This window comes from Xenopus laevis, chromosome 1L (assembly GCF_017654675.1).
Source record: "Xenopus laevis strain J_2021 chromosome 1L, Xenopus_laevis_v10.1, whole genome shotgun sequence".
In the NCBI taxonomy this organism is placed as follows: Eukaryota; Metazoa; Chordata; class Amphibia; order Anura; family Pipidae; genus Xenopus; species Xenopus laevis.
The window spans coordinates 17030053-17055011 of record NC_054371.1 but is presented as its reverse complement, the minus strand read 5'-3'; the positions used below and the strand labels follow the sequence as shown (position 1 = coordinate 17055011).

Sequence of the window (24959 nt, the reverse complement as noted above, 5' to 3'; positions counted from 1 at the left end):
AAAATAAACTGGTGTTTTCAGTTGTCCAGAGCTTTCATATTACATGCTCTTGTTTATGAAAACTGCATCTTAAATTAGCTGCATCTCTGAAATAAATGTTATATATTGGTTTATTTTCCAGGGTACCTTTCACAGCCAGCAAGCTTTGGAATATGGAACCAAGTTAGTTGGTGGAGTCTCGCCTGGAAAAGGTGGGGGCACTCATCTTGGCTTGCCGGTCTTCAACTCTGTGGCAGAGGTAATGTTTCACATGCTTATATGGGCTGCTGAACTGCTATCAGTACCAATGTATCCTTTATACATGCTGTAACACATAGACTTATACATAGTATTGCTTAAAGGAACAGTTCAGTATAAAAATAAAAACTGGGTAAATAGATAGGCTGTGCAAAATAAAATGTGTTTAATATAGTTATTAGCCAAAAATGTAATGTATAAAGGCTGGAGTGACTGGATGTTTAACATAATAGCCAGAACACTACTTCCTGCTTTTCAGCTATCTAACTCTAAATTAGCCAGTGACTTAAAGGAGAAGGAATAGCATTTTACACTTGGGGGTGCCAACAGTTAGGCACCCCCAAATGACTATGTTTACTTACCTGGCTGGCGCTGCGATCAGCAGAAACCCGCACCACCATAGAGAGATCCTCTTCCTGGTTTTTCGGGTCTTCTCGCAGTTGTGCATGACTTTAACGAAAAAGCCGGCTATTTTGCTCTACTGCGCATGCGTCTGCCCCGGGAAATTTGAAAAATGATGAAGCAGGAAGTGTGTTCCGTGGTGCTAGCTAGAAAAAACCCGGCCCTGTGCGGTCTTCTTCTGATCGGAGCACCGACCCGGGGTGTCTGGTAAATAAAAATAGTCACGTGGGGGTGCCTAACTTTTTGCACCCCAATTATAAAATGCTATTCCTTCTCCTTTAAAGGAGGGGCCACATGGGCTATAACTGTTCAGTGAGTTTGCAATTGATCCTCAGCATGCAGCTCAGATTCAAAAGCAACAGTTATGACCCATTTGACCCCCCTCAAGTCTCAGATTGGTTACTGCCTGGTAACCATTCAGTGGAAATCAAAGCAGGAAGTAGTGTTCTGGCTATTATGTTAATAGTAGAAATACACTGGCACACACGGCAATTCAAACAGGGAAATCCCTTGTGTCTTTATTTGCAGAGAAGCAACATTTCGGGGTAGTACCCGAAACGTACCCCTTTGCTTGACAAAGGGGTACTACCCCGAAACGTTGCTTCTCTGCAAATAAAGACACAAGGGATTTCCCTGTTTGAATTGCCGTGTGTGCCAGTGTATTTCTACTATTGACCTTGGGGAGGGTGCCGATCCCTCCAGCATTGAGCACCTGGCTATCCTGACTGAAGGCCTGGGTGTGCGAGCCGACATCTCTAACCTGGCTATTATGTTAGACATTCAGTGACTCCAGCCTTTATACATTACATTTTTGGTTAACTAACTATATTAGAAAGATTTTTTTATTTTGTACAGCCTATCTATTTACCCAGTTTTTATTTATTCTGAACAATTCCTTTACATATTGCTCAAAATATACTTCCTGGAGGTGCCATGGATTTTCTGTGTGTGTACATGCCATGTAACTTGTGCAATCAGAGTTAATTACATATCAGCTAAGTGGGGAAAAGGGGGCCTGTGAAACTCTGAGATGGGTATCTAAGTGGAGAGATAAAGAACTTATTTGCACCTGTGTATATTTTGGAAATACCTTTGCTAATACATCTCATTTCAGGCCAAGGAAGCTACCGGTGCCACTGCCTCAGTCATTTATGTGCCACCTCCCTTTGCTGCTGCTGCAATCCATGAAGCTATTGAAGCAGAAATATCCCTGGTCGTGTGTATTACAGAAGGAATCCCCCAACAGGACATGGTGCAGGTCAAACACAGGCTTCTTCGCCAGACTACAACACGGTTAATTGGTCCCAACTGTCCTGGAGTCATTAATGTAAGTTGTTATAGACTATCTTATGTCAATTTAGATATATATTTAGATAAATTTGTGTATATATATATATATATATATATATATATATATATATATATATATATATATATATATATATATATATATATATATATATGTGTGTGTGTGTTTATGTGTACATGTATGTATGTATGTATGTACAGGCCGCCATCAGGGGGGCCTGGGCATGAAGGGGGGCCTAGCAGTGCTGAACTTTTTGAAAGAGTCAGGCCCACCTTGACAGCACCGAAACCTGCGGCCTCCTTCCGAAATCCCTACAGTCGAAAGTGCCGAACAGCCGAAGTCACGGAAACAGCCGAAGCCAAAGTCCCAAAGCGGCTAAAACACCTGAAGTCAAGAAAGAAGGTGAAGCCACGAGTTCAATTCCTCTGAACACCAATGTGTGGTTTTTTTTTGTTTTTTTTTTAATCCCCTGGCCACCAATGTACTATTTCAATACTCTATAGGCCCCTGACTCCAATGTTTCTTTAAAAAATATTCTTTGGGGCCCCATTTTTTTTACTTGTAAGGGGGGCCCTGGCACCAATGCTTTTTTTAAAAAAAAAAAAACTTTTGTGGGTGGCCCTGGAGCAAATGTTTTTTTTTAACTGATAGTGGGCCCTGGTCCCCAATAGCTTTTTATAACTTGTGTGTGTGTGTGGGGGGGGGGGGGGTTACATTTTTTAACGCTGATGTCTGTGTGGTCTTTTAACTGTGATGTGGAGTGGGAAAATTATTTTGTACGGGCCTCGTGATTTCTAACGGCGGCCCTGTGTATGTGTATGATAAAATCTTTAAATATAACTGCCAGTTAACTACTTGTTAACTGTCACCATAACAAGTAGGATTTTCTGGTTCTTTTCTACAAATCACTTTGATATTCATGGTGCATTTCCTTTTCCAACAATGATATGGTCCATCAGGCTATTTGTAAGCAAGGCTGCCTTTCTCCTAATCTGCAAAATGGCAGGCAGAAGACATCGGCATCTGAAGTCAGAAATGCACCCTGCCTGTCACAATCATCACTCCCTCATAAAGTGAAAACATTAACGAAATAGAAGCTTATGGCTGAATATGATGCCATTATGCCATATTGTGTGCTTAGAAAGTTCCAAAATTATTTCCACGATGTTGTAGCTTAAAAGGGGAACTATTGCAAAAATACAAATTTAATATAAACTTCACCATACTGAAATATAACATTTTCTATATACGATAAGATATCTCTATTGTTCCTTAAATAATCCTGTTACTCTTCATTATCCCTCACTCAGTGTCTGTCTCTCTTCATTCTCTCATTATGTAGAAGTCAAATTTTGATTGACAGTTGGGTAATAGTAATATTGGATGTGCTTCGTTTGCCTGGAAAACATATTCGAGCTCACTGTTTTCAAATCGCCAGAAATCTTGACTCTCTACTTGCAGGATTTGTGCCAAGGTCCGTTATTTTGTTTGTGCTGAAATCAGTTATTTGAATAAGCTTTAACCTATCTGCTAGGAAAGGCAGCCCCCCCCACCCAAAGGCTATATTTAAAAAAAAAAAAAATATATATATATATTTTTATATATATATATATATATATATATATATATATATATATATATATATATATATATATATATATATATATATATATATATATATATATATATATATATATATATATAATCGGATTCCTGATTCATGCATGAAGAGAGAATAAAGAGAGAAACCGATAATGAGAGGGTGATAGTGAAGAGTAACTTGGTTCTTTGAGAACCTGTACAGAATTGTTAATTTATTATATTTATATCAGTATGATGAAGCTTATATTAAATCTTCATTGTCAAGATCAAAAGTGTTTAAGAAAACACAGATTTTAAAACGTTACATAGTAGTAAAAATGATACAGTATTTAGTAGAATTAAGTCAAAGGCAATTGGACAATTAGAATTTTTTTCACTTGAAAACATTTCACCACTTTTCCGAGTGCCTTCTTCAGTTCAACTGAAGTGGTAGGGAATTGCCCTGCATTTAAACCTTTGAGGGTACTAAAGTCACAGACATCCAATCACAATGGTTCCATTGAACTTCATTAAGGTGTTGGCTGAAAATCACAGAAATGTGAAAGTGGGATCCAGTCACAATGGTGCCATGATTCTCACTTAAGCATGTGTTAATTTTCCAATCTACATGACTGGAAGTGTGAATTGTTGTGAAGTCGCGGGGTAAGGATGTCAAAGCAGCATTGTAGGTTGATGACAAGTGGTGTCACAGGCCCCCTCCTCTGTTCAGGGATGGTTTCTCCTAGGGATGCACCGAATCCAGGATTCGGTTCGGGATTCGACCAGGATTCGGCCTTTTTAAGCAGGATTCATATTTGGCCGAATCCTTCTGCCCAGCCGAACCGAATCCTTATTTGCATATGTAAATTAGGGGTGGGGAGGGAAATCGCGTGACTTTTTGTCACAAAACAAGGAAGTAAAAAATGTTTTCCTCTTCCCACACCAATTTGCATATGCAAATTAGGATTCTGTTCGGTATTCTGCCGAATTTTCACAAAGGATTGGGGGTTCGGCTGAATCCACAATAGTGCATCCCTAGTTTCTCCACTTTGGCATAAATGGCCGCTTTCACATCTCTTTCAAACCATCTGTCCCCTCTATCCAAAATGTGCTCATTGCTGTCCTCAAAGGAGTGTCCCTTTCTTGAGATGTAGATAGACTGTGGAGTCTAGTCCTGAGGAGTTAGCCGTTCTACATTGGTCCATTCTCTTACAAAGTGGTTGTTTTTTCTCTGCAGTGTATAGATCGGAGCACTCTTCTCTACACTGGACATCATAGACCACATTGCTCTTCATGTGCTTTGGTGTTGGGTCTTTAGGGTGCACCAACTTCTGTCTTAGAGTGTTGCTGGGTTTGAAATACACAAGAATTTGATGTTCTTGAAAATACTTTCAAAGTTTTTCTGATATTCCTTCCACAAATGGTGTGAATGTTACTTTTCCTGCTATGCTCCTCCCCTCTATTTCTTGGTTTAGTCTTTTTGCTTGGCTTAGATTTTGTTTTGATAAAGGCCCAGTCTGGGTAACCACAAGTTTTCAGTGCTCCTTTTAGATGTTGGTATTCTTTTTGTTTCGCTTCTGCAGTGATTCAGCTGGATGGTGTAAAGTTCTTATAACACCCAGTTTATGTTCCAGAGGGTGATGGGAATCAAACGACAAATACTGATTGGTGTGAGTGGGTTTCCTGTATACCTTAATATCCAGGTTTCCCCAATACTTCAATATCCAGGTTTCCACCATCTTTGAAAAGCATCGCACAGTCCAAAAAATGCGAGTTTGCTCTCCGTCACATCTTCCCTAGTGAACTTGATGATGTTTTGTCCACCAAGTTTGTGTTGAGTGAAAACTGGAACCTCAGGTGCTTTCATTTTGACCCACATATCTGAACCAATGACTTGGTGCTGTTCCTTTGAAGGTATTCAGGGCTTTCTTCCATGTAAAGGTTCACTATGATTGGATATACAGTCAAACCCATACAGCCATGTTTTTGTCTATAAAATACTTATTTTTGCTTGAAGTTAGTGATATTAAAGGAGAAGCAAACCCTTACTAATAAAACCCCCTACCCCCTACCCTACATAGATCCCCTCCCTGCTTCCCCCCCCCCAGCCTAGGTGGTACCTTTTTTAAATTACCCTAACTCTTTACTTACCCCTCGGTGCAGATTCAGGGCATTGGAGTTCACCGGGTGCTATCTTCTTCTTCTCTTCGGTAAGCTTTGGTTCTTCTGGCGCTTCAGCAATTTCCGTTACCTTTGGCGCATGCGCAGTTTTCACGAAACATAAAATTGCTCCAATTGCGCATGGGCCGATACGTCTATTGCTGAAGCTTACCGAAGAGAAGAAGATGGCGCCCGATGCCCTGAATCTGCACAGAGAGGTCAGTAAAGAGTTAGCGTCATTTACCAAAGGTACCACCTAGGCTAGGGGGGAGCAGGGAGGGGGGTCTATGTAGGGAAGGGGTTTTTATTAGCAAGGGTTTGTTCTCCTTTAAGGAATAGGTCCAGTAAGGAACTGCTGAGTTCAATTGAACTGAAGAACCTTTTCAAGAAAAAAAACTCCAAATGTCCTGTTGCCTTTAACTTAATTCTACTAGATACTGTATAAATCATGGCCTTGATACATCATATATGATAGTAGTAAAAATGAACTTTAAAAAACATTTTTTATTTGGATGGATTTAAAAGGACAAAGTAAAATTTTAATTCTACACTTTTATAATCAAGTAAATTGCAACCCTAACCCTAATACACCTACCTGCATGCTATGCTGGCTGTTGTTTTTTCATATTTTTCTCTATGCTGCCACTGTATAAACATGCAATCAGATTTACTCTTTTTTTTTTATTTATTTTTCAGCACACATTTTTTCTTTCTTTCATTGTTGCCTAAGCACTTTGTAATTGTTCGGAGAGATGGTTATTTGTGACATTTTTATATATATATATTCATGTAAGCAGCAAGTGCTATATTTGTCTGTGCATTTTTCTTTTTGTTGTATAAAATCTCAGATATTAATTATACATTTAGAGATATTGTGTTTTTTGTTTTTCTTCTTTTTTAATTTGAGGGTTTTTTTTACTTGTTAGCCTGGTGAATGTAAAATTGGAATCATGCCTGGGCACATTCACAAAAAAGGAAGGATTGGTAAGTATTATTATTATTATTATTATTATTATTATTATTATTATTATTATTATTATTATATATTAATTTCAAAGACTCACTAATACTTGCTTTCCTGCTGAATCATCTGCAAGCCACACATCTTGACCGTTTTCTAAAGTCCTAATGGGTGGGACTTGCTTTGCGACCCTAATGGTGAACTAATATAGTCAGGGGGATGCTCTTGTCTCTAAGCACAGCCCATAGGTACAGACACCATTACCCCTGTTTTTTTAAAGGGAACCCCAAAAAAAAAAATCCAAATTCTATTTTATCACGAGTCAAATAAAATTAACTTTAATTACACTATATAAATTATTTGAATCTTGTTTCCTTCAATCTGGGATTTCATTATTATAGCTAGCAGGCAGGAGCCATTTTGTGGGCACTGTTATTAAGACAAGCCTTGTATCATCTCAGAACCTTGTTTGTGCACCAGAATGGAGAACCTGATGCCCATCCCCATGCCCTGGCTACACAATTAAATGTTAAAGAGAACTGGGGGAATGTGGGGAGCAGTGACATCTAGGAAAATGCTGAATGGAAAGTGAAAGTAATTGCCTGCCCCACCTCTATGCCTGAGGCATAGAGGAGGGGCAGACATTATTTGATTGACAGCTGAGATTTTTAAATGAGTTTACAACAGCTATGAATGCTTTAATAAAAAATAGAAATTGGATTTCATGTTTAATTTGAAAAGGACTTTTATTGTACAGCTTTTTGTGTCTGGGTGACAGGTCCCCTTTAATGCTGAGTATTGAGGGTGCGTCCTTACCCCCTGACAAACTCCGGTGGGAGGCGGGGCCGTGAAACAGGAGGGGTGGGGCTGTGGTGACAGGGCTATGACGTGGAGATCACCGATTGGCTGATCACCGCATCAATCTCAGGAAATCTTATCCAGTTTACCTAATTTTGAAAAACAATCAGCCAGTTTTGGGCTGTCTGGGTCAAAACCGGAAAGGTGGCCACCCTAATGTGTATTCAGGGCACACAATCCCAGAATGTGGTGCATTGGAACATGAGGAGATGGAGATCAGCAGAAGCTCCTCCTCACTTCCTGCTGTTCCTGTTCGAAAATATAAAGGTGACCATACCGTGTATAACTGCTCCAGCCTGACCTCAACTTGGAGAAAAAAAAGAAATGCAAGCTATTTTTGCTTTATTTTACATAATTTATTATTATTATAATTGTATATAATTTCTGGAGAGAAAAAAAGACTATTATTCTAGTGCAGTTTTTATCAAACCAATTATCTGATTGGCTGGTATTGATTCCTGCAGGAGGACCCACATTTCCGTATACATGTCCGCTTAGAATCCTTTCCCATACAGCGTTATAAACGAGTCTGTATATGTTGTTCAGGGAGCTCGGTGATGTGTTTGGTTTTGTTTTTTGGAAGTGTAGTTTGTTTTCTGGACTAGAACAGTTCATAGATGCATAGAAAAAAACACTTCTGAATCTTTTATTTGCTCATACGATGTGCGTCTGTGATTAAAGGACAGGGCAACCCCCATAAACACATTGTCTCACAATGTCTCACAATATAAGCCTAGTTGTGTAAAGAAAAAGCAGGGCCGACCGGCACTCAACGGATCAAAGGATACATGTCCTGTTTAAGGAGAACTAAACCCTAAAAATGAATATGGCTAAAAATGGCATATTTTATATAGTGAACTTGTTGCACGAGACTAAAGTTTCATCTTGTCAATAGCAGCAATGATCCAGGACTTCAAACTTGTCACAGGGGGTCACCATCTTGGAAAGTGTCTGTGACACTCACATGCTCAGTGGGCTCTGATTGGCTGTTGAGAAGCTAAGCTTAGGGCTCGTCACTAATTATCCAGCAGAAATTGAGGTTGGTCTGTAATATAAGATGATGCTACAGGTTTGCAGATTATTAAATTCTGATGATAATTGCACTGGTTTCTGTGCTGCCATGTAGTAATTATCTGTATTAATTACTAATCAGCCTTATATTGTGACATTTCTATTCTATGTGTACTGTATATTGTGAGTGGGTCCCTAAGCTCAGTAAGTGACAGCAGCACAGAGCATGTGCAGTGAATCAGCAGAAAAGAAGATGAGGAGCTACTGGGGCATCTTTGAAGACACAGATCTTCCCTGCAAAATGGCTGTGGTTGCCTTGGGCTGGTACAGAAGCACATAATGTACAACAGTTCTAGCTACTTTTTCCTTTATGCTTTACTTCTCTTCTCTTTTAACATGAATGAATTGTGTTACAACAGCGCCACCTGCTGCTCATTTTCTGACCAGTCTGACCACCAAGTAGTCAAAGAAGTTGTCAGGAGAAAGAAAGCGACTGCTCTGATGTTCTTCTGCTTAGGAAAAAAAAATAGAAACCTTTCTCAAATCTTTCCTAACCAGAAAAACATCAGAGCAGTCAGCACATCGCTTCTCACTTTTCATTAGAAATGGTGCACGTTCTACAATGGCCACTTTCCATTGGCAAAACTGTGTAGCAGAAGATTTATTAAACAGCACCACCAACTCTTCAAGTAGTTAAAAAGCCTTTATTAATGCTTGTGTGGGCATCACCGCAACGTTTCAGGCCATGCAGCCTTTTATAAGACTGGTGGGAAAATGACCAGCAGGTGGCGCTGTTGTAACAAAATTCATTCATATTAACAGCACATGTATCCCATAATATCTTGGAATTTAAAAAAAAAAAATAATGAACATACGGAGCAAAAATGCTTAAAATAGCACCCTCGTCAATTTTACATTCACTTATTTTTAAGGTTTGCTTATCCTTTAAAGTTGAAAAGAACTAAACACGTTAGACATTGATATTCGGTGAGTTTTTACACGTCAGCACAGGGCAGCACACACTCTTTTATTCAAGAACTCTTTCCAAAGCAAGCGTGCCGCTGCATATACTTTTTTACTTCCCGCATATCGGAAAAATAACTTTCCCTTCGGAATGAAATACGCCTCGCTTAGCAAAGACCCAGAGTGTATTTATGGCCTCCAGAGAGCATTTCTTAATGCACCCAGGTTTTTCAAAAAAAAAGTCTGTTTTATGAGACGATATTGTGTCCTTGCTGAAACCATCATTTCTTCTCCCATTTTTTTGTTTTTTTTGTTTAAAGGCACAAAGGGGAATAAACAAGAGAGATTGCTTTCATTTAGGGAATGCGGTATTTATTATACAGTTTGTACTGTTTGCCATGCCACGCGCTTGGAACATACATAATGGCCAGATATATTTTCTTATTCCATACAAGCTCAACCAGAGAAGGGAAGAAAGATAAATTCCAGCAGGACAGATTTATCACCGTTGCTGAGCAGTATTAACTGTAGAGAAGCGGTTTGGGACTCCGGTGCTTTATGTCTCCGGACACTGTCTGTGTCCCCGGGGGTCTGCGTGGCATCCGTGAATGTTTTCTTATGGGTTCTATAAAGACGAACGGCTCTACACTCCCGATTATTCATTCCCTCCCTTATATTACAAGCCGCGGAGTTTGCAGCAAACTAAACACTTCATCAGGCCGGGAGTTGATAAAGCAGGAGCGCTCGTGTCTATTTGTCTGGAAGTGCTCAACTCAAGTTCGCAAAGGAATGGCTATTTCCAGACAGCGGAAAGGATTCCTCCCTGACTGATAGATGCGCCGTTGATATTGTAGAGTTGTCTGTATGAGATGCTTCAGCAGAGGCAAGGCCTATGGCAGCTTCTACAAGTGTTATAACAAGCCTGAGTAATAAGCTCTGCTCTCTGAGAAGAAACATCATGGCTGCCACCCCTCATATGTATAAATGCAAATGTACAAGAAGGAATGTTTCAAGCATAAAATAATTCATATACAGGTATGGAACCCGTTATACAGAATGCACGGGACCTGGGGTTTTCCGGATAACGGATATTTCCTTAATTCGGATCTTCATACCTGTAGTCTACTAGAAGATCTTGTAAATATAAAATAAACCCAATAGGCTGGTTTTGCTTCCAAATAAGGGTTAATTATAATTATTTTGGATCAAGTACAGGTATGCGATCTGTTATCCAGAATGCTAGGGACCTGGGGTTTTCCGTATAATAGATATTTTCGTGATTTAGATCTCCATTCCTTAAGTCTACTAGAAAATCATATAAACATTAAATAAACCCAATAGGCTGGTTTTGCTTCCAACAAGGATTAATTATATCTTAGTTGGGATCAAGTACAAGCGACTGTTTTATTATTACACAGAAAAGGGAAATCATTTTTAAAAATTTGAATTATTTAGATAAAATAAAGTCTATGGAGACATCCTTTCCGTAATTTGAAACTTTCTGGATAACATGGTTCCAGATAAGGGATCCTATACTTGTGTTTATAAAACGGGGAGCCCTGTTTATGCAGTAAGATATGTGCTCATAACCGCTCCACCTTTTTAAACGGGTAACGCAAGGATTTGAAGTTCCCTTTTAAAGGAGAACTAAAGCTTAAGTAAAAAGTAGGCTAGAAACATTGTACATTAGGTTTTGTGCTTCTGTACCAGCTCGAGGCAACCACAGCCCTTTAGCAGTAAAGATCTGTGTCTCCAAAGATGCCCCAGTAGCTCCCCAACTTCTTTTCTGCTGATTCACTGCACATGCTCTGTGCTGCTGTCACTTACTGAGCTTAGGGACCCACTCACAATATACAGTACACATAGAATAGAAATGTCACAATATAAGGCTGATTAGTAATTAATACAGATAATTACTACATGGCAGCACAGAAACCAGTGCAATTAGCATCAGAATTTAATAATCAGCAAACCTGTAGCATCAGCTTATATTACAGCCAGGGAAGCTCATTTTCTGCTGGATAATTAGTGACGAGCCCTAAGCTTAGCTTCTCAACAGCCAATCAGAGCCCACTGAGCATGTGAGTGTCACAGACACTTTCCAAGATGGTGACCCCCTGTGACAAGTTTGAAGTCCTGGATCATTGCTGCTATTGACAAGCTGAAACTTTAGCCTCGTGCAATAAGTTCACTATATAAAACATGCCATTTTTAGCCATATTCATTTTTTAGGGTTTACGTCTCTTTTAAAGGGAATTTTAAATCATAGACTGTTTTGTGCATTCTAGGAAATATTTGCTTAGAAGAGAATATTAAGGCACCTAATGTCCTATTTGAAAAAAGTATAAAAAACTTATTAAAGGAGACATAAAGGATACATTAAAAAAAAACATATTTTGTAGGCAATTTTGAGTAATATATGGTGTTGCTTTTACATGGTGCTAAAAATTATTATCTTTAAAAATAACCTCTTTATTAGAGCTCCCTATAGATGTTCACTGGTCCCTGTTTCAAATGAGGGGTGGGCGTGCCCTAACGGTTCCTGCCAGTATCACAGTAGGAGTTGGACAGCCAATCACAGCCCTGCAGTCACAAAGCAAAGACGCCCTTGAGTTCCCTGTCAGGTCCTGCTACCTGCTGATTGGTTCTTATCCTGTAGTGCAGTGAGCTGATTGCCGCCAGCTCCCGTACACAGCCTGGGAATTCAGGGAAGAGATGGGAGGGATTATTGGGGTTTTTGCAGAAATATTCAGTAAATCAGCCTGAAACACTACTTTATAAGCACAATTCTTATACATATAAATGAATATAATGCACAAAATGTCTCCTTTTAAGTAAAAATCAATGTGAGTCTAAGAAGATTAGAGGTAGGGTTTTTGTTTTTTTAATTCAGAGCTGCTGTGCAGTTTAACGTATACAGCTATGGGACCTGTTATCCAGAATGCTTGGGACTGGGGGTTTTCTGAATAACTGATCTTTCCGTAATTTGGATCTTCATACCTCAAGTCTACTAGAAAATCGTATAACCATTAAATAAACCCAATAGGCTTTTTCTTTTTGCTTCCAATAAGGATGAATTATATCTTCGTTTTTGTTTGTGGATTATTTGGTTAAAACGAAGTCTATGGCAAAATGGGCTTTCCATAATTTAGAGCTTTCTGGATACAGGGTTTCCAGATAGCAGATCCCATAAAGCTTTATAAGACTTAAATTGCAGCCCGTTTGCTGGCTAATGTCCTGGGGGTCAGTGATCTGGTAGTTGGACTTGCATGCATCTACTGGAGCCACTAGATGTCTAAATAGCATAGAGCTGCTGTCTGAAGTGCTGCTCACCCCTATATATAAAGAAGATGGTAAAAACTACTCAGAGAAAAGTAAGTGCAGAGAGCTGCGAGGAGACTTGGGGCAGCAACAAGCCACAGACAAACTCCAGCTCCAGAAGCAACCATACTCACTAGCCAGAGACACAAGAAAGAGTGATCATATTCTGCAGCAAAGGATTGTTAATATCAAACTCGATCAACTGCTGGACAGACTCAAGTTGCCCTTTAGACCAACAGTTGGACCTAGGGTTGCCACCCGGTAAAATACCTGCCAAGGCCGGGGCCGGTATTACAAATTTACCGGCAATGTAGCTGCCGGTAAATTTGTAATACAATCAAAAGGAGCCCTCAGCCTGCCCCCAATCCCCTGCAACTTACCTTTTTTTTTCCTCTTCTAGCGTCTGCGAGTCTCCGTCGTGTGGCCCGCCCCTTTGACGTCACACCCCACCCCTTTTGACGTCACATCCCGCCCCTTTTGAGGCGCCGCCCCCAGCAGCTGGTAAAAAAAATTACAAAAGGTGGCAACCCTAGTTGGACCATCTGTTACCAACTTAGGAAATCCAGGAGGAGCCAACTGCTTTGTACAAGCAATAAAAAAAAAAAAGCATTCGAAGAAAAAAAAAACTCCTATGGCAGTGTTCTACCCAGGGCATTTTTTATTCGGTGCATTGCCTGGCAGATTTTGGGGTTGCCCAGCTCTGCTCCCGGGTCCAACCTCAGAAGCACAGAGTCCTATTGGCTTCAGTAATGCCCCGACTGCTCCTTGAAGTGAAGTGCAACCCAGTGTTGGCTGCATATCTGATGTGAATCATGGGGTTTTTAGCAACAACAACCTGATGTGGATTCCTCAGAAAGCACCTAGGAATGGTTTAAGGAGTTGTTCGTCTTTGTATTAACTTTTAGTATGTTATAGAATGGCTAATTCTTAGCATTCGACCTTCATTTCTGCAGTTTTTGAAGAATTTGCCTTCTTATTCTGACCCCATCTAGAAACAAATGCTCTGCAAGGCTACTCATTTATTGTAATTGCTACTTAATTATTCCTCTTTCGACTCCGGCCTCTCCTATTCATATTCCAGTCTCTTATTCAAATCAATGCATGGTTGCTAGGGTAATTAGGACCCTAGCAACCAGATTGCAGAAATTGCAAACATGAGAGCTGCATAGATACAGTATTTGTGCTAAAGGCTGTGCCCCTTGTCCATTAGAATTGGCAGAAGCCAAGGGGAGAAACAAACACACTCACCCGGGAGAGCCATTGACAAGCCATTTCTGTGCTCCTCAGAATATAATTGGCTTTCAAACTGGTTGGTTTGTGGGTTTTTTTTTTTGCCCCCCCCCCCCCCAAACCTTGCTTGAATTTGAACAAAAGCCTCCAGGAGAGGGAAAAGATTAGTATTCTGCACATCTCCTCGCCAAGGAAAGTGCCCATAAACTGAAAATTGAAAAATCAAATAGGAATGCAATTACATTTTGTAGAGAAATTTTTTGTGCTCTCATAAAGCGCTAGCTTAATGGTTTAGTCCTGGCGCTTCCTTCCATTTTGGAGCTGAATAAAAAGCCTTTACTAAGGTGTGAAAGGCAGAATACAGTTTGTGCAAGGTTTAAGGAGAAGGAAAAATTAAAGAGGGTGCTATAAAGCATTTTGACTTTTTGTTGCAAATTCAATAGAAAATAGCTCAGTCGATGCGCACAGTTAATCCTGTTTTCATTTTCTTCTCTTTTAAATCTCGGGCCTGAAATGCGAACTGCGCAGCTGATTTTATAACCCTGTAGAACACTCTATAACCTTTTTCCTCTCTTTGTTAGGTGACTTTTAGTTACAGTCAAACTTTGATTTTACACCAGAAGAAAACAAAATCCAGAAACATACGGGGGAATTATTTAAAAACGGTGGGAAATACAAAAAAAAACTGTAATGCGGAAAATGTCAGGGGAAAACGGGTTTTTTTTATGGAAAGTTATGACGTAAAATGTGGGAAACATAAAATCCGGAAAATGCTCCCACTCAAATGCATTAGAACATGTAGAGACTAAAAAAAAAAAACGGGAAATCATAAAACAAAGGTACGTAAAATCAGGGTTTGACTGTATTTATGTTACCCCAAATACAAGGATAAGTTTACAATGGGTTCATGTCCATATAAATTCACCGGACTCCAGGTTCAGGGAACTCTGAGTATCACTCATGTATTATAAGGGATAATGTACCCCCTACTGTAAATGATAAGGATATTAGAAGTCACTGAGGGGTTGTTCTGTGACCATATAAAGGCACAAGGCTGCATGCTGAGTTATACAGGGAACTCTGAGTATCACTCATGTATTATAAGGGATAATGTACCCCCTACTGTAAATGATAAGGATATTAGAAGTCACTGAGGGGTTGTTCTGTGACCATATAAAGGCACAAGGCTGCAGGCTGAGTTATACAGGGAACTCTGAGTATCACTCATGTATTATAAGGGATAATGTACCCCCTACTGTAAATGATAAGGATATTAGAAGTCACTGAGCGGTTCTGTGACCATATAAAGATGCAAGGCTGCAGGCGGAGTTATACAGGGAACTCTGAGTATCACTTGTGCATTATAAGGAATAATGTACCCCATACTGTAAATGATAAGGATATTAGAAGTCACTTGGGGGTTCTGTGACCATATAAAGGCACAAGGCTGCAGGCTGAGTTATACAGGGAACTCTGAGTATCACTCATGTATTATATAATGTACCCCCTACTGTAAATGATAAGGATATTAGAAGTCACTGAGGGGTTGTTCTGTGACCATATAAAGGCACAAGGCTGCAGGTTGGGTTATACAGGGAACTCTGAGTATCACTCATGTATTATAAGGGATAATGTACCCCCTACTGTAAATGATAAGGATATTAGAAGTCACTGAGGGGTTGTTCTGTGACCATATAAAGGCACAAGGCTGCAGGCTGAGTTATACAGGGAACTCATGTATTATAAGGAATAATGTACCCTCTACTGTAAATGATAAGGATAATAGAAGTAAGAAGTTGAGTTCTTTATTATTCTTATTTCTCATTCTATATACGTACGTTTCAGTGGGTCATGGGATAAAACATAACTGTAAAATAGATACAGAGGTCACTGAATAAACCATAGGAAGAGTAGATGCCACATGCATTATGATTGGATTATAAGATGTGTATCAGGTGGTGTCTGACTCAAAATTTACATTTCTGGGGGACTGTTATTTCCCTGTCATTTATTTTATATAGTTTTTATAAGGGTCAGCTATATTCATAGGAAAACAGCCAGGGACTCAATCGCTCTCCAACTGCCTTTAGATTAATTCCGCCACATAAAGTGGGAATCTCACCTCCACCTTATACAACGGCTTTCACAACAGTTGGCATTTGCTGTTGATTTTGAAAATATAAATTCTACCTGTGAAAGCAGCTGCCCTGGGTCACATTGTTCAGCGTTTGGTGCAGTGCGAGGGGGGTCAGTGGTTTCGACAAAAAACAGAATTATTTTTCATCTGCGGCTGCTCAGCAGCACCACAAGGGGGAGCTGTTACAGCGTTATTTAGCCGTTGCTGTGCAGACTATTTCAGTGCTATGAATGTGAGTCTAATCTCTTATGCCGGCCTCTACCATTTTCCCTTTCGTCTCTTAATTAACTGTAATGCACTGCACACCGAATTGATCTCCCCAGCAAAATTATATAGCACGGCCGTATAAAACACGACATCCCACACAACTGTGCCGCTCGTCTATTTGGCTAATGTAGGTGTCTCTGGCCCCATGGCCCTTTCCAATGACCCCAGCAGCAGCAAAGTAGCAGAATTCACATTTTGTAAAGATTTTAGCCCCCCCCCCATGTCTGCTAATTCACTTACTGCATGCACGGCCAATTATACATTTCATTACAAGTGTCATTAATAAGCCGCTGCCGTGTATAAAACTGCCGGCTGTACCGTACACATCGAATGATACCTGCGGTTCTTTTTTTTCTCCTTCCCAGGGATCGTGTCCAGATCGGGCACCCTGACCTATGAAGCCGTGCATCAGACCACGCAGGTTGGATTGGGACAGTCGCTGTGCGTCGGTAGGTCTCTTGTGCTTTATTCTTGGGCTCAGTCGAGCATGATTGGAGAAATGGCAGTTGCTTTTCACAGGCACTTATTATGGTTCTGCTGTCAACTGCAGAAAGGTTATTATGCTGCCAATCCCTCAATTATAATAACATTATTGGCAGGGTTCATAATAAAGAAGCGGCACAGTACAGTCTGCACAGGCCTCATACAGAATAAAAGGACAGAACTAAATAGGCACAGCTTATTCATTTTATATATGTGTGTCTTTAAAGGCTAACTATACCCCCTTTGATTATAAAAGATAAACCCCAGTTTGATTATAAAAGGTATCCAAGTCTGTCATATTTAATATATGTGACCCATAGTCGCTCCTTAAAGGAGAACTAACCCCCCACACTAAAAGAAAAACCCTTAACTGCCTGGCATTGCCCCCCCTTCCCCTTTCCCTCCCAGCATTGTGTATTAGTCAAAAAAAAAATGTGACCCAAAAATGCAGAGCAGGGGAGCTCCAGGGCGCCTTCTTCCTCCGTTCCACAGTTGAACCAAGTCAGGAATTGGCTTCAAATGAGCATGCGCAAACCGGGGGGGGGGGGGTTCAACATGCATCATTTAATAGTGCTGTTCCAGCAGAATTCTGCACTGAAATACGTTTTTCAAAAGAGCAAACTGATTTTTTGAAATCTGACATGGAGCTTGACATATTGTCAGTTTCCCAGGAGCCCCCAGTCATGAGACTTCAGTCACTCTTTACTGCTGCACTGCAATTTGGAGTGATATCACCCCTCCCCCCTTTCCCCCCAGCAGCCTAACAACAGAACAATGGGAAGGTAACCAGATAACAGCTCCCTAACACAAGATAACAGCTGCCTGGTAGATCTAAGAACAACACTCAATAGTAAAATCCAGGTCTCACTGAGACACATTCAGTTACATTGAGTAGGAGAAACAACAGCCTGCCAGAAAGCATTTCCATCCTAAAGTGCTGGCTCTTTCTGAAATCACATGACCAGGCAAAATGACATGAGATGCACCTACACACCAATATTACAACTAAACAAAACACTTGCTGGTTCAGGAATGAAATTTTATATTGTAGAGTGAATTATTTGCAGTGTAAACAGTGTCATTTATAAATAAAAACTACACCATAAAAATCATGGCTCATATTTTAACACTAAAATGTAGAGGAAAATGCTCTTTACAAAAGTACTTGAGCCCTACACGTTGTGATGAGTTCCAGTGTACCACCTCCTCCTGCTCTCATGAATTACACACAGTTGCACTCAAGGTGCAAAGTACAGGGCCCACTTTGGAAAGGTTTTCCTGCCATTTATACCCATCTCGAGTACATGTTTCCTCTAGGGTCCTCCTGGCATGTTGTACCAATATGCACAGAAGGTTTGCCCAATCGGATCACTCACTAAAGGCACTACTGGGGTCTCTCACTAAAGGTCACTGACCCCATCTATAAAAAAACAATAACACACTCTACATTATACTAAAAGTTAATTTAAAGGCAAACAACCCCTTTTAATGGTCCCATCTCTAGGCTTCGTTCAGAGGTTATAACTTAGCCGAATAAAGGCCTAAGACAAATACCTTTAATTCTGTTTATTGTAAGGCTTTTCGTGGCTAGCCTCCCTACAGACATTACATTCCTGCTCTTTGTTTCCCCCACCCCCTGAGGCATAAGTGATGATAAATAAAGATGTAAGTAAACCCCCCCCCCTCTCTCTCCTGAAGGTATTGGTGGTGACCCCTTCAATGGAACGAATTTCATTGATTGCCTTGATGTCTTCTTGAGTGATCCTAAAACCGAAGGCATTATACTGATTGGAGAGATTGGTGGCAGTGGCGAAGAAAATGCAGCTGAATTCCTAAGAGTAAACAATTCTGTAAGTAGAGATTCTACACACGGCCTCTAGCCTAAGTGATAATGCTGTAAAGTGAATCTGATTATTGCATTACAGCATGCAGGAGTCACTGAGGGGTTGTTCTGTGACCATATAAAGGCACAAGACTGCAGGCTGAGTTATACAGGGAACTCTGAGTATCACTCATGTATTATAAGGGATAATGTACCCCCTACTGTAAATGATAAGGATATTAGAAGTCACTGAGGGGTTGTTCTGTGACCATATAAAGGCACAAGGCTGCAGGCTGAGTTATACAGGGAACTCTGGGTATCACTCATGTATTATAAGGGATAATGTACCCCCTACTGTAAATGATAAGGATATTAGAAGTCACTGAGGGGTTGTTCTGTGACCATATAAAGGCACAAGGCTGCAGGCTGAGTTATACAGGGAACTCTGAGTATCACTCATGTATTATAAGGGATAATGTACCCCCTACTGTAAATGATAAGGATATTAGAAGTCACTGAGGGGTTGTTCTGTGACCATATAAAGGCACAAGGCTGCAGGCTGAGTTATACAGGGAACTCTGAGTATCACTCATGTATTATAAGGGATAATGTACCCCCTACTGTAAATGATAAGGATATTAGAAGTCACTGAGGGGTTGTTCTGTGACCATATAAAGGCACAAGACTGCAGGCTGAGTTATACAGGGAACTCTGAATATCACTCATGTATTATAAGGGATAATGTACCCCCTACTGTAAATGATAAGGATATTAGAAGTCACTGAGGGGTTGTTCTGTGACCATATAAAGACACAAGACTGCAGGCTGAGTTATACAGGGAACTCTGAATATCACTCATGTATTATAATGGATAATGGATAATGTACCCCCTACTGTAAATGATAAGGATATTAGAAGTCACTGAGGGGTTGTTCTGTGACCATATAAAGGCACAAGGCTGCAGGCTGAGTTATACAGGGAACTCTGCGTATCACTCATGTATTATAAGGGATAATGTACCCCCTACTGTAAATGATAAGGATATTAGAAGTCACTGAGGGGTTGTTCTGTGACCATATAAAGACACAAGACTGCAGGCTGAGTTATACAGGGAACTCTGAATATCACTCATGTATTATAATGGATAATGGATAATGTACCCCCTACTGTAAATGATAAGGATATTAGAAGTCACTGAGGGGTTGTTCTGTGACCATATAAAGGCACAAGGCTGCAGGCTGAGTTATACAGGGAACTCTGCGTATCACTCATGTATTATAAGGGATAATGTACCCCCTACTGTAAATGATAAGGATATTAGAAGTAGGAATGCACCGAATCCACTATTTTGGATTTGGCTGAACCCCCGAATCCTTCGGCCGAATACAGAACCAAATCCTAATTTGCATATGCAAATTAGGGGTGGGAAGGGGAAAACATATTTTACTTCCTTGTTATGTGACAAAAAGTCACACAATTTCCCTCCCTGTCCCTAATTTGCATTTGCAAATTAAGATTTGGGTTCAGCCGGGCAGAAGGGTTCAGCCGAATCATACTGAGGCCGAATCCCGAACCGAATTCTGGATTCGGTGCATCCTTAATTAGAAGTTACTGAGGGTTTCTATGACCTTTATGTAGGAGGCCACAAAAGGAAAAAGAAAAGAAAAACATTATGATTGGCCTGTGAATTAGTTGGTTGTACAAAGTACTGATTTTGTTCCTTATTTACAAATCTCCCAATCACCCTCAACATCTGCTGCTGTGTGTCCCACAGACTGTACAGCCCAAACACTGTGTGAAAATACAAGTTTTCATGGTTTCCTTTTTTTCCCTCCCGCCAATATTATGACGATTTGTGTTTTTTTTTTCTCTTCCGTTTGACAGGGTCCTAATGCCAAACCCGTAGTGTCCTTTATTGCTGGTCTAACGGCTCCCCCTGGCAGGAGAATGGGTCACGCTGGGGCCATTATTGCTGGAGGAAAAGGAGGCGCCAAGGAGAAAATTGCTGCTTTGCAGAAAGCTGGCGTCGTTGTTAGTATGTCCCCTGCCCAGCTGGGCAGCACCATGCACAAGGTAAATAACCCAGACGCCATCCATTCCTCTCCAATTAGACTACTGGCCCTCGCACAACGGCTAATGGAGCTCAGAGTGCTGAGTGGCTGCAGGTATCTCATGCAGAAAACGACTATTTAATGCCTTCTAGTATTCCTGCATATCTGCCGTCTGCTCTCCACGTCTGGATTCCTCTGTTTTGTGGCACAATAATGCTTAGGATTTGTATTTTGGCTTCATTATTCCTGCCAGAGCATGTAATAACCCGGAGAGATCATTTTGTAAGCAAAGAATAACCTTCTTTTTGTCCGTTATGGATTTTAACGTATGCTTTTATTCCTGATATTTATGCAGAATCATGCATGATGGCTTATGGGATGCATCCTTATTAAATCTATCCAGCCACCGGGACCTGCAGCTTAAAGGAATTGTTAAGTATAAAAATAAAAACTGGGTAAATATATGTGCAACATAAATAATGTATCTAATATAGTTAGGCAAAAATGTAATGTATAAAGGCTGGAGTGACTGTATGTGTAACATAATAGCCAGAACACTACTTCCTGCTTTGCAGCTCTCTTGCTTTCCACTGATTGGTTACCAGGTAGTAACCAATCAGTGACTTGAGGGGGGCACATGGGTCATAACTGTTACTTTTGAATCTGAGCTGAATGCTGAGGATCAATTACAAACTCACTGAACAATTATGTCCCATGTGGCTCCCCTTATAGTCACTGACTAACTCAGAGTTAGAGAGCTGAAAAGCAGGTAAAAGTAGTGTTCTGTACTGCTATGTTACACATCCAGTCACTCCAGCCTTTATACATTACATTGTTGGCTCACTAACTATATTAGATACATTTTTTTATTTTGCACAGCCTATTTATTTACCCGGTTTTTATTATTACACTGAACTGTTCCTTTAAAGAATACAATTTGGTTTCTTATACAGACCACTTCAGCCTGCAGGTTACTGGAGATGCAAAATCCTCTGCCATAAAATATCATATTAGTGGGAAAGTATGTAGAAGGGATTAGAGTAACCAGTAACAGAGCATTTACTGCCCTGGTACCCCTCTATCTGTAACCTTGTTATGAGCTAAGGGGGCCCAGCCTGAAGGTCAGTTAGGGGGAGATTTGGGGTGAGTGCTTATTTGTACCCAGGGTACCCCTGGAACTATAGCAGGGTGACTGTTACCCCAATGTTTCTATATATCTGTAACCTTGTTATGAGCTAAGGAGGCCCAGTCTGAAGGTCAGTTAGGGGGAGATTTGGGGTGAGTGTTTATTTGTGCCCTGGGTACCCCTGGAACTATAGCAGGGTGACTGTTACCCCAATGTTTCTATATATCTGTAACCTTGTTATGAGCTAAGGGGGCCCAGTCTGAAGGCCAGTTAGGGGGAGATTTGGGGTGAGTGTTTATTTGTACCCTGGGTACCCCTGGAACTATAGCAGGGTGACTGTTACCCCAATGTTTCTATATATCTGTAACCTTGTTATGAGCTAAGGGGGCCCAGTCTGAAGGTCAGTTAGGGGGAGATTTGGGGTGAGTGTTTATTTGTGCCCTGGGTACCCCTGGAACTATAGCAGGGTGACTGTTACCCCAATGTTTCTATATATCTGTAACCTTGTTATGAGCTAAGGGGGCCCAGCCTGAAGGTCAGTTAGGGGGAGATTTGGGGTGAGTGCTTATTTGTACCCAGGGTACCCCTGGAACTATAGCAGGGTGACTGTTACCCCAATGTTTCTATATATCTGTAACCTTGTTATGAGCTAAGGAGGCCCAGTCTGAAGGTCAGTTAGGGGGAGATTTGGGGTGAGTGTTTATTTGTGCCCTGGGTACCCCTGGAACTATAGCAGGGTGACTGTTACCCCAATGTTTCTATATATCTGTAACCTTGTTATGAGCTAAGGGGGCCCAGTCTGAAGGCCAGTTAGGGGGAGATTTGGGGTGAGTGTTTATTTGTACCCTGGGTACCCCTGGAACTATAGCAGGGTGACTGTTACCCCAATGTTTCTATATATCTGTAACCTTGTTATGAGCTAAGGGGGCCCAGTCTGAAGGTCAGTTAGGGGGAGATTTGGGGTGAGTGTTTATTTGTGCCCTGGGTACCCCTGGAACTATAGCAGGGTGACTGTTACCCCAATGTTTCTATATATCTGTAACCTTGTTATGAGCTAAGGGGGCCCAGCCTGAAGGTCAGTTAGGGGGAGATTTGGGGTGAGTGTTTATTTGTGCCCTGGGTACCCCTGGAACTATAGCAGGGTGACTGTTACCCCAATGTTTCTATATATCTGTAACATTGTTGTGCACTAAGGGGGCCCAGTCTGGAGGTCAGTTAGGGGGAGATTTGGGGTGAGTGTTTATTTGTGCCCTGGGTACCCCTGGAACTATAGCAGGGTGACTGTTACCCCAATGTTTCTATATATCTGTAACCTTGTTATGAGCTAAGGGGGCCCAGTCTGAAGGTCAGTTAGGGGGAGATTTGGGGCGAGTGATTATTTAAGCCCTGGGTACCCCTGGAACTATAGCAGTGACTGTTACCCCAGTGTGTAACCAGTGTTCCTGTGTATCTTTATTTTTAAGAAGTGCCAACATATTCTGCAGCATTGTACAATATATTACAATAGAACATGAGTGTATACATCACACATACTAATCCTGACCAATATACAAGAAGAAAAAGAGTGTCTGGTCATTAGAGCTTACAATCTAAAAGCAGTTTGATTGTCTGAGTCAGAACGCTGTATCCAGCCATCCTTTATCTGCCGTCTAAACAAAACCTCTTCTATATAGGAAACTACCATTTCTGTTGGTGGAAGGACTGGAATTAGGAATAGTGTCTGTAAAGCAACATGTCTGCACTATATAGATAAAGGATAACATTACATATCACAGGAACGGTCTCGTTTTATAAAGGGCTGCAGTGATTCCTTTAAGTGTATCCTCTAAAGAACCCGCAAACACTTGTTGATGTCAGTTCCCGACACTGTCCGTCAGCGCTCCTTTGAGACACCAAATGGAAATGAATAACGACGACTACTGAAAAGTTTTCTTTACCTTAACAGCTTTTACAAACTCCGCTCACAAAATGTACAAGATGCGATAAAAGCACTTGACAAATCTGCATATTTATGGCTGCAAATGGCGAGTGATTTGTGATGCTACGTGAGATGTTTACGTAATAACGCTGTTGGGCACCAGGGGGCAGCAGAGTACCTCTCATTGCTGCTCGTACTGAAAAACTGACAGCTGAGAGGCCATTTGTATTCTTTTCATATGGTGCGATTTTGATATCTTCTGTACTAATTGAGGCGGGGGGTGACGTACGCCGGCCGCGCGTGTGTGTCGTACCTGCAGAAACGTGCAAATTCACAAAGCCCTTGTACCGTGAGCTGTATGCGGCCCCCCTCCTTCGTCGCTATGAGGTCTTTCTACTTTTCCGAATGTTTTCGGCTTTCTGTAGCCTTTATTCCATTCATGTTCTCTGATATCTATATGAAAAGTGCCGAGTGTTAAGGTGAAGCAACACAAAGCTTTTATGATGTTGGTAAATATTACTACTTTTTTTTTTTTCTTTTTTACAGGAGTTTGAAAAGAGAAAGATGCTGTGAGTGTGGAAGGAGATGATGCCTTTTTTGCACAGACCACGTCCACTTTATCCGTATTCTCTAAATTACGTCCGTCACCTCTTGTGCCCCACTCCGCAGTGTATTGCACAGACCCACAACAGCCTGGCCGGTACCTACTTTCTTCCTAGCGTCTAATCTGGATGGATCTGTTAATATGACTGTACAACCCTCCCAAATAAAGACTTCCATCTATTTTGGATCCTAATACCGTTCTGTTTTTTTATTCATTCTTGTGCCAATTAGGTCACACTCTGCAAAGACAATAATAATTGTGAGTTCCTCCAAACAAGATATAATATAACAAGATATAATAACAACGCGTTTCATTATAATAGATATAATAACTAGGGATGCACCGAATCCAGGATTCGGTTTGGGATTTGGCCTTTTTCAGCAGGATTCGGGTTCGGCCGAATCCTTCTGCCCGGCCGAACCAAATCCTAATTTGCATATGCAAATTAGGGGTGGGGAGGGAAATCATGTGACTTTTTGTCACAAAACAAGGAAGTAAAAAATATTTTCCCATTCCAC

General features: G+C 40.8%; 1 protein-coding gene across 1 annotated transcript in view; it reads left to right on the top strand.

Annotated features, from left to right (window-relative positions):
• The window catches only part of suclg1.L (succinate-CoA ligase, alpha subunit L homeolog), a 39601-nt gene extending 14968 nt beyond the window's left edge, over positions 1-24633 (top strand). The window contains 7 exon segments of the mRNA NM_001094629.1: positions 122-238; positions 1754-1966; positions 6616-6673; positions 16803-16886; positions 18619-18770; positions 20627-20815; positions 24384-24633. Coding sequence (NP_001088098.1) covers positions 1889-1966; positions 6616-6673; positions 16803-16886; positions 18619-18770; positions 20627-20815; positions 24384-24410 — 588 coding nt within the window. The 5' untranslated portion in view covers positions 122-238; positions 1754-1888 and the 3' untranslated portion in view covers positions 24411-24633.
• The last annotated feature ends 326 nt before the right edge of the window (positions 24634-24959 follow it).